This window comes from Vigna radiata, unplaced genomic scaffold, assembly GCF_000741045.1.
Source record: "Vigna radiata var. radiata cultivar VC1973A unplaced genomic scaffold, Vradiata_ver6 scaffold_7, whole genome shotgun sequence".
Taxonomy (NCBI): Eukaryota; Viridiplantae; Streptophyta; class Magnoliopsida; order Fabales; family Fabaceae; genus Vigna; species Vigna radiata.
This window is the reverse complement of record NW_014543262.1, coordinates 2,897,742-2,915,238: the sequence shown is the minus strand read 5'-3', so window position 1 is coordinate 2,915,238 and position 17,497 is coordinate 2,897,742. Positions and strand designations below refer to the sequence as shown.

Genomic DNA, 17,497 nt, shown 5'->3' with positions numbered 1-17,497 from the left:
TCAATGACATGCGTTATTGTACAGTCCAGTTTTAATGTACTCTAACTAGGTTCTAGATATAAACTTTTTGGAGTGTAAGAAAGGGCAATTGCTACTTATTTTTGCATATTAAAAATACTTACAAAATAGTGCTTTATTGAAAGTTAAAAAATAATAAGTATTTATGAGTAAGTTATTTTTTATTGTAGATCACATCCAATTTTGTAGATATGCTAAAGACTGTTGAATAGGATGACAAGTTATGTGACCCGTTGCTCATAAGCTGCGATATCTATAACAGCTAGTGGTCCCTCTAAACCCTAAATGAATAGAATGTTATTGGATAGTATAGGGTTTTAAGCTGAATTTCGACTTTATTGAAAGAAATGAAAAACTTCATAGACAGGTTATATTAGTGGGATAAAGCTTGTATCAGTGCATGACAGCAGTCCAGTTTGCCATTTTCTGATGGTGGCTTAGGAGCTATATCTTTTAATCATTTGAAAGAAGCTGTCTTTAAAAGACTTGGAACCTATGAATAACTAATCTGGAATGAACAAAGGTTCTTATATGTAGAGTGATGAAAGGAAGTGTCTGCACTAAAACATTTGATAGTTCCGTATGGTAGGTTGTTAGTAGGAGCACATTAATTTTCGCTTTATAAACACTTAAAGGTTTTTGTTATGGATTGACTGCAAATTCCTGCACTTGTTCATGCATACTCAATTGGCTTATCCCTGAGGAAATTAGTTTACTAATTTTGACATATTAAGAAGTTTTTGATATATTTTAGGTTAAACCTCTTCAAAAGTCCTTATTTTCGTACCTTTTTCCCAGTTACATCCTTGTTTATTTTTTTTTCCAATTTGATCCTTAATAGTGTATAATTGACTCAATTGAGCTATCATTGTTAAATCAAGTTAATCCCGTCAAGTTTTTTTTAGCTGTGTGTGACGTGGATTTTTGAGGTACGTGGCAGTTTCTTAAAATAAAATTAAAAAATTGGGGTTTTTTTTTTTTTTTTTTTTCAGAAGTTGTTCTCTTCTCTTCCGTTCCATTTCCGTCATCTTCTTCCTCTCTGCAACAATGGTAAATCAATGATTTTTTTTTTCTTAAATTAAAAAAAAATGTTTTCATCAGCTGCAGTCACAACAACCACCCTATTCCAGACGACGTCGTTCCATTGCCGTGATGAAGCCATCATCTTCGCTGACCTTTAATCCCAAATTCAATTTTATCGAACCCTAAATTGCTTTTCAGAAATCTAAGACAGAGAGAACCTTCTCCTTCTGGGCTTGGACAAATCAACGTTCCATCTTCCAAATGGATCGTATCCTTCAACCCGTTTTTGAACAGGTTCAACTTCTCCAGCGTTTTCGAAACGGAAGAGAAGAACGTTGTCTTTTTTGTTGTTGTTCCAGACGACGTTGTTCCATTGCCGTGAGTATTCTCACCGTTATTAACGTTCTTATCCTGCAAATCAGAAATGAACATCTGCTTTTCTTTCTGCTTTTCCTGTGTTTTGAACTCTCGACGTTTGTTAATTTTGTTTTGTGTGTTCGGATCATGTTGTTTCGCCTTCAGTTGCGGGGATCTTCGGTTTAGGTTTGTTTTGGGATTTTTTTTTTTTTGTTGTTTGTTTCTGTTGGAGTTTTGGAATGGATTTGTGGCGTTCTGGTTTAAGAGAAGTCAGTGGGTATGGAGCAGCAGGTGTTGATAGGTTGTCGAAAGAGATGAACGATATGAAAATTAGGGACGATAGAGTATGAATATTTTCACTTTTTCTCATTTTAGCCTTATTTCAGGAATGTCTTTGTGGTTGATTTTGAGTTTCAAGCTAAGTTACTTTCAATTTTTCTACCATCTTCAATAACTCCATTCTCAAGTGCAGAAGTGCTTTACAAAGAGAAAAGAGACCAACAGTAACAACAACAATGGAGTTTTTGAAACCAATTTTTAAAATGTTTTTTTTTTTTTTATCAAATGCCATGTATAATGGTCTAGCAATGCCACGTTTAAAAAATTGTCCAGCTCAATATTACAGATCATAAAAAATTTCACGGTGTTAACTAAATTTAACGGCGATGGCTCAATTGAGTCAATTATACACTATTAAGGATCAAATTGAAAAAAAAAATAAAACAGGAATGTAACTGGGAAAAAGGTACGAAAATAGGAACTTTTGAAGGGGTTTAACCTATATTTTAAAACATTAAAATGAGTACATATGTTATGTACTTATTTGAATTCATTTTAATGTTTTACACTCTTCGCTTTACACCCCTTCAATGCCACACTTTACATGCCAACCTTTCATCATTAACCATCACTTGATGCCATAATATAGCCTTGTCACCACTAACTTGGATCTTAGAAACCTACCTTAACTTATCCTGTTTACCTAGTTTATACCAACTTTTCATTGGGTCAATGACAACTAACTTGGATCTTAGAAACCTACTTTAACTTATCCTGTTTACCTAGTCTATACCAACCTCTCATTGGGTCAATGACAACTTTGAGAGTTAATAATGAGCAACCATCTAGATTGTGCCATGGAAGAAAGATTGATGAATGACCTTATCCAACCATCATCCTTTCCAGCACCCACCCACATTCGATGACAGTGAGTTCAAAGAGTTTCAAGCAACTCTTCAAAAGTCTCTTGAGGATGTCCAAAATATGTCAGCTGTCAAGTTTTTCAAGAGAGAAATAACCTTCTACCCTTAAATGTTCAAGTTTAACCTTATTTCCGTTGAACATCCCAATCTACCTATACCCTTTGAATTCTTCAAAAATATGTCTATACTATTGTTGAAGCATCCTTTAAGGACTTGAGAGCTCTCAAGATGACCAATGTTGAGTTGATCAAAGACCCTTGTCTAACGCCTTTATGATCAATGTTGACCAATCCAAAGAAGACTTAGTATTTTGAGCCCTTGATACTCTTTGACAAGTCAAACACTTATCTATTTTGGTAACAAAGTATTTTTAGCCAAACTAATGCGTCTTGGCCTCTTCATGCCAATTCTAGTCAGCATTTTCTAGACGAGTGTGGAGAAGGGATACTTCCTCCTAGCACAAATGTTTAAAACCTTGTCAGGTACATTACTTTGATGATACCAACACTACCTTTGTAGTAGATCCAAACGCTAAGGGAAAAAGTCTTCTACAAGCATTACTCCTTAACATTCCCCTAAACAGAATGCCAATTCTCTATAGGCCTTTTGATCTCGAAGACACTCTCTAACACGCACAATTTTTCATTGTTGTCTCTTTGGTCATGTGAGTTATCAAAGATGTAGCAATCCAGGACAATTTTGTTAGCATAAAGTTGAAGAGAAAAAGTTTTGATGATCTCTCAAAGTCAAGTCTGAAGTGCTTATGTTGCAAGAAGATATTCATGAAGACTTGTTTTGTGTTAAAACTTTTGTAATTTAGTAGATTTATGTATAAGATTTATCTTTGATTCTATGTATTGCTTGCCTTAGGTTGTATTAAAATTCGTTTTGAATCAAAAAACCTCATTTTATTTTCAAGATAATCTATTATCAACTTATAATAATCGATTATCAGTTGCCGTAATCGATTATCTCGAGCAATTATAAGAATTTTCAAGCAAGTTTTTGACCGTTGTGCATTCGTTAAATGCACAATCGATTACCATAAGTGGATAATCGATTATCACATGTTAATTAACTGACAACGAATTTTTGAAGGTATCTTTGAGTGAGATCTCTATAAATTAAATTTGGACTCTCATTCTAAATTACAGAATACAAAATACTTTGTAGTCAAAATTCTTATCTACTGTGTGCTGTGATAAGTGTTTTAGGGTTTGTGTAACTCTTGTGTTGTGGTTTTGAGAATTTAGTGTTGACATAGAGCGATAACTTTCACAGGAATTGTGATTGAGTGTTGTTGCTATTGTTGAGTTGAAAGCTTGTCATCCTTTATGAAGATTCAAAGGAGGAATTCATCCTTTGTGAATATTCAAAGGAGATGTTCATTCTTTGTGAAGATTGAAAAAAAGGTGTTCATCCCTTGTAGGTTTCAGGAGAAGTGAGTTTCATTTATTGGGGGTAACAAGGGAGGTGTTCTAGCCTTAAACTTATTTTCTTTATGATTGTAACGGTTTGTTGGTTTGTGATAGTGAAACGTTAATTCTCGGTTGAGATTAACATATTTTGGTTTGTTGTACATGTTAACACCCTGACAAGTGTACCAGATCGTATCAAGTAATAAATAGACAGTAAGTCCAGATATCGTTTCCCAAGGGACTCTTGGCCTAGACGTTCATGTGAATTGATTTCATAAGACTTGAATAAAGAATAAATTTAGGGTTTGTAATGTGAAAACTAAAATAAACATGCAAAACTTGATCAATTGGCAAATAAAGATATGAATGAATGGTGTTGTTGGGATTTACGGTTTTATCCTAATCCACTCTCTTATATCTACTATTGTTATTTGTTATCAATGTTCATGCAACTTTCTAATTTACTCTAAACCCGATTCCTCAGCTAAAAGAGCTTATCACCAATTACTAGTTTACTATTCCTAGTCTCCCTAGTAATTACTAACGCATTAATGGCAGAAGCTTAAAGCAATTGATCGTTCTATTCCTATTCCTAGGTAATATTTCATAATCAAGAGAACTCTTCTCAGTTCTAGATTTTCCCCTACGTTCCCATATCGGCAAAATCAATGATCATGATACTGAATGAGTTAAACAATGCAAGCTCTCACCTCAGAGAAGAAAACCCAAAACTATTGATAACAAAAGTATATAAATATAATAAGAACTTCGATATAAGAGAGTTACAAAAGGACTACATCGTTCCCCAACAACAAAGGGTTTAGTTCACCATTGTCATGGTGAAACTAGATGAATTGAATGGAAAGAATGAAAAGATAAACCCTAGATTTGGTAGATTGGAGCCCCTAAATCCAAAATCCTCCTTCAAGGGGTGAAAAGAGTGTTCTGACTTCTTTCTCTGCCAAAAGATACATGCTCTGGGTTATCTAGGTCTATTTATAACACAGAAAAATAACAGAATTTTGGCCCAGGCCCATAAGTACAACGCTCAGCGCTGGGTTCACCGCTCAACTGTAGGTGCGATACTCCACTAGGACTCTCAGCGTTGACGCCCAAGCGTCCTGCTGTATTAAACTGAAGATACCAGCGCTCAGCGGTGGATCTGGCGCTCAACGGTAGCCACGATTCTTCATTTTCCCCTCAGCGCTGGCGCTTAAGCGTTTGACAATGATTTTTTCCACGAAGCTGGCGCTCAACGGTGAAATTAGCACTGAGCGGTGGCTGCGATTCTTCTTTTGCACCTTTTGTCATCCTTTCTTGAGTCCAACTCCTTCCTACTTCACTTTCCATCCTTCAATTCTTGTTAAATCATGTCAAAACAATATAAAACCAAGCATAATATCTCTAAAACCACCTTTGACTCTCTTGTAACCTAACTTAAGTGTTTTGCATGATTTTAAGCTCATTCTAAGTCATAATGTTTTGATATCAATTTCAAGTATAAAAATAACGGTTTTTAGACCGTTATCAGTACACGCTAACCATTCCATCGCACCAACTATCACACTTTAATTAGCTGACAACGAATTTTTGGAGGTATCCTTGAGTTAGATCTCTATAAATTAAATTGGGACACTCATTCTAAAATACAGAATATGAAATACTTTGTATTCGAAATTCTTATTTGCTACGTGTTGTGATAAATGTTCTAGGGTTTGTATAACCCTTATGCTATGACTTTGAGAACTTGGTGTTGACATAAAGTGAGAAATTTCACGGGAGTTGTGATTGAGTGTTGTTGCTTTGTTGAGTTGAAAGCCTGTAATCTTGTGTGAAGATTCAAAGGAGGTGTTCATCCTTTGTGAAGACTCAAACAAGGTATTCATCATTCGTGAAGCATTCGGAGGAGGTGTTCATTTCTTGTGGGTTTCAGGGGAAGTGAGTTTCATCTATTATGTTAACAAGAGAGGTGTTCTAACCTTAAATTGTTTTATTTTTTTTTTTGTGATTTTAACGGTTTGGTGGTTTGTAATAGTGAAATGTGAATTCTTGATTGAGATTAACAACGTAGGATCTGTGTTATTCGAATCAGTATAAAATTCACCTGTGCAATTTTTTCTCTTCTTTAGTCTTTAATTTGTTTAATTTGGTATTAAGGAATTAAATTTATACGAGAAAATTATTAAAGGTATTATTTGCGATAAGAAACCAATTCACCCCCTTCCTTGTTTGTTGTACACGCTAACCATTTCGCTGCATCGCTTTGACAAGCTGTGATGATCCAACAACATACGTTCTTTTTTAAGATGCTTCTGAAGATGAAGACCCCCAAGAAGTTGGACAACACATAGGTCTTAACAATAACAACCAACCTCCTAGCCTTATCAAACCACCTAGCCCTACCACTAAACCACCAAGCCTTACACCTCAACCTCCTAGCCCACCTCCTCAAATAAATATCCACAACCCTAACCTATAACCACCATGCGACCATACATCACCCTAGCCTTACCCCTTTTTCCAGATGACTCAACCACCTCAATCATTATTGACCATATTCATCACCTGTTTATTGAAAACAATGCACAACAAGAAGCCCAAATTGTCATCATGTTCGAAGCAAATAAGGAGGAACAAGAAGTTGGATTACCACCCTCTTCAACACCCTAAACGCCCTAGCCACCCACATTTTTCCTAAACAAGACCAACCACCACCACCAGCTCCCACTTGGCCGTGATGTTCTATTTCCAACCCTTTTGATGTTTATCAAATAAAGGGAAAGTGATTATATGATAAACAATTTTGGAGTAATTAGTTTTAGGGGGAGAATACTTTTAGGGAGAGAAAATGTTTTAGATATATGTACATTCATCAATAAGTATGATTTGATTATGCTCATTGTTTTGTATATTTTGGTCTTCAATTTTTATTATTATGACTATTTGCTCTGATAAAACATCGTTGCTTATACGTATACATGCTCTATGTTTTCGAATGTTTTGATAAAAGTGTTATGCTTTAATACAATGCATAAATTGTTTTATGACTTATAGGAAGTCATCTTTCAATCATTCATACATATTGCTCATAAAACTGATAAAATAATCATGTTTGCTCTCATTCAATTCATATATACTATATGCTTCTTTTGCTATGATAAATATGAAATGTTTCTATGTTAAAGCCATAAGCTGTGATGATCTATTCTTTTTTAATAAACTTTATGATATTATGTCCTTTTAAAAGCTTGATGTTTATATCTTAACTCTATTTCTATTTACATGCTCTCATATTAAAGTTATGATAAGATCTTAGAACTATCTTTGCTCTCAAACACATACATGAAAAAATTACCCTAAAAAATATAGTTAAACGACTAGTGTGATAGAATTGATGAAATGGTTATATATTCTCTGATCAAACTCTATCACATCTAGCTAATTATCTGACACATATTTCCTATATTTGTTAAACAAAAAAAAAGAGGGAGATTATTAAGACAAGATCGTATAAGCAAACCTTGTTTTGAAGTTTAATAAAAGTGTTTAAATGAAATACCATTTAACAAAGCAAATCTTCTAGGATAAAAGTATCAAGCGCTAAATGTTATACATAAAAAATATCCTAAACGCTATATGTTAGTCAAATAATGCCTAAATGCTTACTCACGTATTATGACTAAACGCTTAGAATCTTCTAAAGCTTTAATGCAGGTACGTAGTGGTACTCTTTTGTCTGTTGTGTCATACTCTCTTTTTCTGTGCAGATCACTCCGATATAAGCCTTTATTCAAAAGCTTGCTTCAAAATCAGAAGAACGTTTAGAGATAAGAAGATATTCTATGAATATTTTCTTCATACCTTCTGTCTGTCTCCTTCATACACACAACATAGTTGCCTCTACAAGATGCAACATAGCTTCTGACCTCATACTAAAAGGCTATATCCCTAAAAGAATGTCAAAGCTTTGAGTAACAGATCTTTTTCGAGGAAGTATATATAAAGAAGACTGCATGAAGAGAAGAATAAAAAAAGAATGATCTGTGCATATTAATGTTGTTGAATTTTCTTTAAAAGCTCACGTCGTCTAAGACTCGTTCTTTGAAAAAGAAAGGCTTTACAAGTTTTCAGAATCACTTTGTATTAATTTCATATCATCTTTAAGAGAATTGTATTATGTTGTTGTATCTCAAAAAATATTTCGTTGTTTTCATATTCAGAAGTGAATTCAAACACTTGTAATTTTAACTCAGTAGAGTTAAACGCTCTGGAGAGTTGGACTAGTTTATACTAGGAGTGGTAAAACTCATTCTAACCAGTTGGATTAGTTGTAATACTCAGAGTGATTAAACTCGTATTGTAATCTTTCAAGATTAGTGAAATCTCTTAAGAATACTTAAGGGAGAATTGAACGTAGCTCAGTTCAAAGCAAACTAGTATAAAAATAAACTTGTCTTATTGTTTTCATCTTAAATTTTTTCCTAAACACTTATTGAAAAACTTAAGTGTTTAAAACTTCTTGCAAAACGTCTAACCTCTTCAAAAGAGTTTAAACACTTGTTTCCAAAAAGTTTTAAAAACTCTATTCAAACCCTTCATGTTTTTGCTGTATTATAATTGAAGGGAGAGTGGATAGAAGTAGGAATGACAAAATGGACTAATTTAAATCATTTTGGTTTGGTTCGCCGTTGACCTACATGGATCTCGTACTGAAACAAGATAAAAATCTTGACTTTCCCTGCCAATGTATAGACTATCAATAAATAAGTAATAAATATGCCAAAATTCAATGGAGTAGTATATAAGCCCAAATTTAATGGAGTATAAAGGTAAAGAGAGTCCAAGTTAAAATGGATTTAACTTTAAATTTGTAAAAGTTTTGTGGATAGAGAACGTCACGATACTTCTCAATAAATTTCATGATAATGGAGTCTTTTGTAATGGCAAAATTTTTTCTTGTCTCACTCCTTACTAAGGTGGATAATCTACACCATTTAGGAAATTTAGATTGATTTCTTTGGTGGATGTATTTATAAAACATTTGGAAAAGTTCTTTTTAATATATTAAAAATGGTGTTAGATAACCCACAACAATCTTCTACTAAATAATTTTTCCTTTAGGAATCAAACTCATGATCTTGGATCTGATAACAATTATTGTTATCTGATAACCCAACTGGCTTAGGATGTACAACACTAGAGACAATCTGAGAAGGGCAGTGGTGATACCAAAAGCAGGATTTCTAGTGCCCATTTTGGAAACAAAGGAATCATTGGGTCATGTGAATTTCTGTTGGTATTTGCAATCATTTAATATCTATCCTTAATATTCAATTTATATTCCCTGCTGGCTCCCATTTCATACAGGTATTTGTTATTCAATGATGACAAATTTTATGGAGTGCAACAACATAGACATTGTGGCATAGGAGAATACGTGTTTATTTCAAAACAAACAATTTCAATCAGAGGAAGCATCCAGAACATCTTATTCCACTGCAGATTGTGACTTAAGGCATTTGGTCAAACCTTTTCAGACTCTTATACTATATGGAGTTGTAATACCAATATGCTCCATTGTTGAAATGAGATGGCTTGATTTGGTCAAAACTAGAGACTCATGCTATACTTTCTTTTGCTTATAATAAGAAGTATTTAGTGCAAGAACAGCAATTGGAATATTAATCAAGAATAGAACTTGGAGTGCTCCCCTTTTGATAAATGAGATATAATGCGGATCAAAGAAAAATTGAGGGTGAAAATACAATTCACCCAACACATGAAAGCAACAAAAACTTTGTGAAGTGTTTGCTGAGAATGGAGCTCTTTTATTGAAAGATTGCATGCAGCAGCAATAGGTGTCAAGCTTCCCAACCCCTAAGGATAGTGGCACGTGCCACACGATTAACTGCCAGGGTGAAGGCTCCCATACGAAGATCACAATCATGGGTTTTGCACATTTCCTTCACGTCTTTGAAACCTTTGGTCATGTAGTTCCCTAGCTCATTGTTCACTTTTTCCTCATTCCACATGAATCCTTGGATGTTCTGTATGTGAAAAAAAAAACCACCAAGAACATGAGGACTACATAAAGTACACAAGCAAAAACATTTTCTTCTACGAAATTTAGTTTTGATATTATGGTTGTTAACTTACATGAACAACAAACTGTGTTAGAATATCATTTTTTTTCATCAAACGCTCAAATTAGTTTAGCCTTAAGTATGTGAAATCATGTAATTCATTAGACAGATAGTTAGTTACCTGAACCCACTCAAAGTAGCTAACTGTAACACCTCCTGAATTTGCATATATGTCTGGGAGGATGACAACACCTTTTTTCTTAAGAATCTGCAAGTTCATTAAACAAATAAATAGTTAGCAATACTGGATTTTTTCTTTTTCTTTCTTGATTGAAGAAGGAAAAAGAGGAGAAAATTCAAACTAGCCTCATCAGCCTCTGGGTCAGTAGGGTGATTAGCTGCTTCCACAATGAATTTGGCCTTGATCTCATTTGCATTTTCCCTTCAACCATACCAAAACATACAAGAAAGTTAGCTTTATACATACCCCTTATTATGTAATAATTCAACTTTGAAATATTGACTTTTGGAAGGAAGTACAAAGCAACACAGAAAATGGGTGGTTCAATTTTATGTTTACTTTTGAAAGTAAGCTATGAAGATGGTGCTACACAGCTTGTCAAAATAATCAAATAGTTTGAGGTGTCCCTTGTTTGTCTGAGTTAATAACAAAATAGTTTTGTTGTTAAGTTAGGAAAATCACCTATTGATGACACCTCCAAGAGCTGCTGGAACTAGAACATCACAATCTTCAACCAATATTGAGTCCGGGGAAATTGGATCACCACCATGGAATCCTTTTACACCCTTGTGTTTTTTGGAATGCTCTAGTAGGCTTGGGATGTCAAGACCTTTGCTGTTCTTTATGGCTCCAGATATGTCACTAACAGCAACAACTTTCCCACCTTTCTCACTGATTAATTGTGCAGCCCATGACCCTACATTTCCAAAACCCTGAAGAAATACACTATAATATCATGAGTTTATCTTCAACTATTTGGAATACTAAATGTGGTTTTAGAAAAGCCAATGCGTCATTTGTTAGTAGTTCAACGGTATTAGAACAGAGTAAACAGGTCTAACCTTTCCAAAACTGACTCATTGTTCTAAATTAACTATTTACTATGAATAACTTCTCACTAACTAATGATCTGTGGGAATCTCTTACAACACAACCCAGAGGTTCATTTGTTATCACTAACACAATCATGTGTTCATAGACCATTAATTTGAACATCATTTCAAGTTGGCACAATGCAATATCCATTCACTGGCACAGAGATCAATGAAAGTAAATATACTAGACACAAGTACCTGTATGACAAACCGTTGTCCTGATACACCCTTTCCGTGCTCATTAAGCAAAGCCTCTGTTGCAAAGAGGACACCTCGTCCTGTAGCCGCTTCTCTACCTAGAGAACCTCCAAGATCCTACATTGAAGAAATTTATTCAATTGTTTTCAAGCTGATTTCATCTGGTCATTGAAATGACCAATGAAATGAAGTATACAAACAAAGCACATTACTTACTATAGGTTTTCCAGTCACTACTGCAGGAGAATAACCATGAAATTTGGAGTACTCATCTAGTATCCATGCCATAGTCTGCAAAGATAAGCATTCATTCCGCAAGATAATATTCAATTGCAAAAAATCATATCATCAGTCACGCATAAAATAACATTAGTATAATAAAAGATTGTATATTGTCTTTAAACAGACAGCAGGAAATTCAATTCTAAATCTGTGTAATTAGTACTGACCTGTGGTCCTGTTCCCATGTCAGGTGCTGGCACATCTGTATGAGTCCCAATCAGATCGTGAATTTTCTGGGTAAAAACTCTTGTTAGTCTTTCTAACTCAGATATACTTAAATCTGCTGGATTACACCCTATCCCTCCTTTGGCACCACCATATGGTATATTTGCCACCGCTGTTTTCCATGTCATTAGTTGTGCTAAAGCATTCACTTCATCAGGGTCAACCTATTTATTCCATTAAGTGATTCTGAGTCAGAATTGAGAACCTAAACTACGCACCATATACACATATATAAACAGTTACACATAAAAAATGTTGTAATTTGTACCATAGCTTTTATTAAATATATGGCTGCTCAGAGGATTATCCCTACAGCTTTTCGAAGTTATACAAAAATTTAAGAATCAAACAAGTTTCTTTGACAAAAATCTGATAGAAGTTCAGCGCTGGACTAGATGTTCAATCAAAAGAATGCATAGATAAAAACCTTGAATGGTTAATAATTGAAAGCTTTTAGTGTTAACCTCAGGATGGTATCTGATTCCTCCTTTCATGGGGCCTCTGGCATTATCATGTTGAACCCTGAACCCGACATAAGATTGCAATGTGCCATCATCTTTAGGTATGGTACATTCAACCTGCATTTTGTGAAACATTATTTAGAACTAGGGTTGTTGAACACGTGAGATAGGAGAGAGAAAACAAGTCAACTAATTTTCCAGAGAGATATGAAAAACAAAAGAAGCAATTTTACTTGCCTTGATTTCCCTGAATGGAATCAGTAAACTTTTCTCAAGCTTTGAATCCAATCCCAGAAGCCTAGAGGCCAGCTTAAAGTTCCTGTTGGTGGCTGCTAGTGCATTCATGGCTCCCCTTTACTACAGGAAAGACTAACACAATATTCAATCTTTTAGCCACAGATATATGAGATGTGGAAAATAGACCCTGCAGTGTTACTAGAATTGGGACTAGAGATATTGTATTGAAGATGAAAAGAGATGCATTTGAGATAATATTTATATATCAAGATATACACAAAGCCAGCTACAGTCAAATGTCAACAATACAATATAGACTAGTAGATGTTGGTATGGCCCATATAATACAAGCAAAATGGATAAGTGCCAGCAATGTGCCATATCATGTGGATCAATATCACCAGTTAATCATGTAAAATTTAAGATGTCAAAGGAAAAAATTAAACATGCCACCCTCTCTCTCTCTCTCTCTCTCTGCAAGGCTAAATATAAATTGGTTGCATTATCCCAATAAGAATATCTGGTAAGAGAAAATATTGTTAACTTTGCAGTGATAATCTTCTTCACTACAGAGTGTACCTGTCTAGTGTTCTATCTTCTTTCACATCTCCAAGAAGAAAACTAGTTAGAGAGATCTACCATGCTCCTCGGGATGAGAATACAGTTTTATTTTTCTCCCTTTCAGTGAATTCAAAGTCAATCTGTTCAGGAAGCCTTTGTTATACTTTTCTGAAATAGCCTATGAAAGAACTGTACAGCCAGTGCCCCTTTTAATAGTGACACGTTATGAGGTGCAACAGGACAAAGCCTTTGCTAATGGACCCAAAAAGAGAATCTCAGGAAAATCACATTTCTACAACATCAAGAAGGGCCAACTTCTTTGGAATCTCCATGCAGAAGAAACTTTTAAGAATTAGAAGTTTCTCAATGGCTACAAAATCATCTGAAGAGGCACTATTCAGGTGGGGTGGAAAGTAAGATACTCTCAACAAAAGTGACAAAATTCTACCCTCTAAGATGCAAAATTTTGTTTAACAAGTCTAACATCTAAATACGGCTCATGCACTTGTTGGTTACAGTGAAATTCATTGCACCCACAGATACTTTCACACTTGTCTGTTACTGCCACGTTTTCAATCTTCAATGTTCTTTGTATAAACAATCATTTAATTTTCATTTCAAATTGAGTATCTTCTAACTGATTTTTTTACTCAAAAATATCCTTTCTTTTTGTATAGTATTTCATATTTCTTCTATGGTGAATAGTTTATAAGAGATTGTAATTTATATACATAAATATCTTCAATTTTTTATAATCTAATATATGACATGAAAATAATAATAATATTGATAAACAATTCTTATAAATAAGTTTCCCTGTCAGGGGTAGGAAGGAACATAAATTATGCATTTAAGATAAACACAGATTTCACGGCTTTTGTTGCGGATCGTGCCATAGATTATATTTTTTTTTGTTCCAAAGTTCATATATCAATTACAAAATGTGGCAATTCCAAACTTCACTAAATTATTTTTCTGAGTACTTGCCTTCCACGATGCCCCACTGAATGGTATTGATGATACAACCTTGTAGCCCTTAGATATTTTTTTAATAAAGGAAACAAGTTTAGAGTTAAGTGCCTTTTCTTTTCTACTTTTGTTATAATGATTTAAATATATATGGACCTCCCCCACTTGCCAACTTGTTCTGCTTTTATATTTGAATCACAATTCCTCAGTCCAATCTAATAACACTTTAGACTTTGTCATAACAATAACATTAAAAACATTTTAATTGTTCGAGCTACTCTTGGGTGTGTTAAAGAGAACACGCTAAGCCAGCATCATATTCACTGCTTCAACCACTGAAATTGGTTTTTGGTACTATGTGAAATCAATAATATTTATAGTCTAAGTTACCAAAATGAAAAAAAGGTTTATCAGAAGAAGGGTAGTTCAAGTTCTGCATCATTGATGAGGTCAACATACACAGAAAAAAGTTAGCTTTTTGTAATGCCACATGGCAGACGTGACTGTTCAAACACACGTATTAAATTTTAAACCCCACATCAGCATAGGACTAATAATATTAATTAAAAATTCAATGAGCTGAACAACAAGATGAAAAACATCACACCCTTTTTCTTTTGAAAGTGGTTTCCAAGAAAATGCTGAGGTTAGGATATACTGATATATACAGAATCTGTTTAGTTAGTTATTTAAAGCAAGAGGGATGAGCTTGATAATCTTTTGACTCACTCCCTACTAAGTTAATGAGATTTATTTAATCATTGCACGTATCCAATCAGTTTATGTAGACGTCATTTTCGTATCAATATGTGAATGAATCAGTTCAAATTATGTGGACTGAATTTTCTCCTATGCTTAAATTCCAATTAGTTATAATTTTACTGTGCTAAAATAAGTCTGAAAGTGCAAACAAATATATCATCTTGGGCATATTCTATATATCAGCTAAATTCATATAGTAACAAGTTATTAATCGATGAAGCAAGTCACATCGGACTAAAGGGGATAACTTATATATTAAATGCAACACGAGTCATTTTAATAATCTTCCATCAAATGAGATATTCATGGTGATTTGATTGTTTATATTTAATAAAACAGGGTCTTTTGCTTCAACTTTGGTTAGAACTTTGCACTGATAATGATCATGGTTTATCCAAATAAATAAAGTTATCATTTTCATGCTTGTTGGACAATGATATCTAAGAACAGGTAAAGGGCAAATTTTTGTCAGTATCGAGTGTTGCATAATTTTTATAAAAGCAAATGCATCATGATCCAGAATCCCTGAATCTACAGAAATAAAAACCAAAGCCGAAGTACCAAAGGAAAAGACCAACTCATTCTCTAACTGAAGACATTAAACTCCTTAGTATCATTAAATTGCAGTTCCAACACAGAAAGAAATTAAGGCAACCAAATTTGTTTAACAAATTTTTAACATTTCAGATAAAAAAGTGAATTGAGAAACTTACCAAGAGTTGGAGAATCAGACTCGGAGGAAATGGAATGAGTATGAAGCTGGATTGCAGCAAGCAAGGCAAGGGTTGATTAGCAGAATACCAGGCCAGATATAAATAGAGGGGAAGAAAAGAAAGAAAACCTAAACCCTAGAAAGAATGAGAATTGAATTCCAAAAGGAATCTAATTCAAATGAAAAGCAAAATCCCTGTGTAGTTTGCAGACACCCCACTCAAATCAACATATGTATCTAGTTTGATTTTGATGAGAACTGAGAACTACAATTTTGCACTGACAGAATATGATGCGAGTGTGAACGAAAGATAAGTGTTTGATGTCCTTTCCTATATCCCACTTGGCACTATATAGCATATCTCAACCACTCTCCACCATTAGTCACAACACTGCGCTTCACTGACACACAACACACTTGGGAGGAAGGGAACATAAGCATAATATTATTAGCAGGGTTGTACTGTCATTGCCCAGTGACTATAAATATACATGGTTTCATCACACACGGGAATCCAACGCGATTCCCACACATAACACTAACCAATCAAATCTTCAAAACCCCATTGATGATGTTACCTTTGCTAAATGTTTAGTTAAAAGTCTCTCGGGACCATAATCCAAACATTAAAATTCTAGTCCTTTTTTACAGACACTAGACATTTACAAAACAAGTAAACTTGATTTACGAGGATGTCATATACTTATTTTGTAAGTTGTTATGTGTTACGATCAAAGTGGTCCAATTTATTACTCGATATAGCAGAGATACGTTTTAAGAGAATATCTAGTTGTGAGTGTAGTGCTCTATAAAGCTCGTGTTGTTGCAAATTGGCTCAATTCCTATATACATATAGGTTGGCACAATTTCCACTGATAAGGTGAAGATGCTGATATATGATAGAGATTGGTATATTCCTATCTAATAAGCCGAATTTTGCTTTATAGTAAAACCAGTAAAGACTGATTCAAAACACAAATAAAACCGGTTTCTTCTGGTGTGAATGATCAATGTTTTATACACTTTAAGCTATTATTCATTCTTTTTTAATTTATGTACAATGATATTTTGACAACACTTGATAACTTTTTTGACAACGGAATACGTGTCATTATTTTATTGGTCTATTTGAATTTATATTTAAAAAATATTTAAAAAGACCAATCACAAGTTGTCACGTATGCGTTGTCAAAAAGTTGTTAAAAAAGTGTTGTTAAAAGAAGTTTTTCCTTAATTTATCCATAAGTTTTGTAATATCTCTTTGAGGTTGTTCAAGAGGTTTGTAGGTACATTAGTTGGAAGTGTTATTGGATCGTGCTTTACATATGTGTTTTTCGCTGTAATTTTATAGGAATTTATTCAATTACTCATGTTGAATTTAGAACTAAGGAATTTTAAAGTTTCTCATTTCTCGTCTTTTGAATGTTTTTGTCAGAAGTGTGTGTCTTCAAGGAAATATCCAAATAATTTTGAAAACAAAAACTTAGTTAAAGTGATAATAAGTAGATTGGACAAAGGTCCATTATTGATAATGTTTAGCAATTAAAATAGAAGTTAACTGCATAAGTAAATTGGGGTAAATTTAAAACATTTTTTTATTCATAGATTTTGAAAAACTTGTAATATTTTATTAAGATTTAATTAGTAATTTAATATTTATATTTATATCTTTGGTTCATTTTAATTCATATATATTTATTTTTTATTCAACTGACTCTTTATTTTTATAAAAAAAAGTTAATCTGATTTATTTTGTTAGATTAAAATTATTATTGTTTAGAAGTGTCATGTATCAAAATCTAGATCAGTCACATGTCAAAATTCAAGTTTGTAAGATGTCCAAGTCTAAGTCATCTACTTAAAATCTTTTTGA

At 33.7% G+C, this 17,497-nt stretch overlaps 1 protein-coding gene across 4 annotated transcripts; it reads right to left on the bottom strand.

Annotated features, from left to right (window-relative positions):
• Positions 1–9,445: 9,445 nt before the first annotated feature.
• On the bottom strand, positions 9,446–16,168 carry LOC106753953 (glutamate dehydrogenase 1). Of its 4 annotated transcripts, none has more exons than XM_014635849.2 (10): positions 15,626–16,168; positions 12,621–12,752; positions 12,387–12,500; positions 11,865–12,086; positions 11,632–11,706; positions 11,416–11,532; positions 10,805–11,055; positions 10,468–10,543; positions 10,283–10,369; positions 9,446–10,065 (listed from the first exon to the last, which is right to left on the bottom strand). In XM_014635849.2, exons 2-10 carry the CDS (start codon positions 12,726–12,728, stop codon positions 9,880–9,882), a joined length of 1,236 nt encoding a protein of 411 aa, XP_014491335.1. In that variant the 5' UTR covers positions 12,729–12,752; positions 15,626–16,168; the 3' UTR covers positions 9,446–9,879. The 4 variants fall into 4 exon arrangements, with proteins under 4 accessions (XP_014491335.1, XP_014491337.1, XP_022633395.1 ...); XM_014635851.2 differs by having other exon boundaries at positions 12,621–12,740; XM_022777674.1 differs by lacking the exon at positions 15,626–16,168 and adding an exon at positions 13,200–13,730.
• Between the last annotated feature and the right edge of the window lie 1,329 nt (positions 16,169–17,497).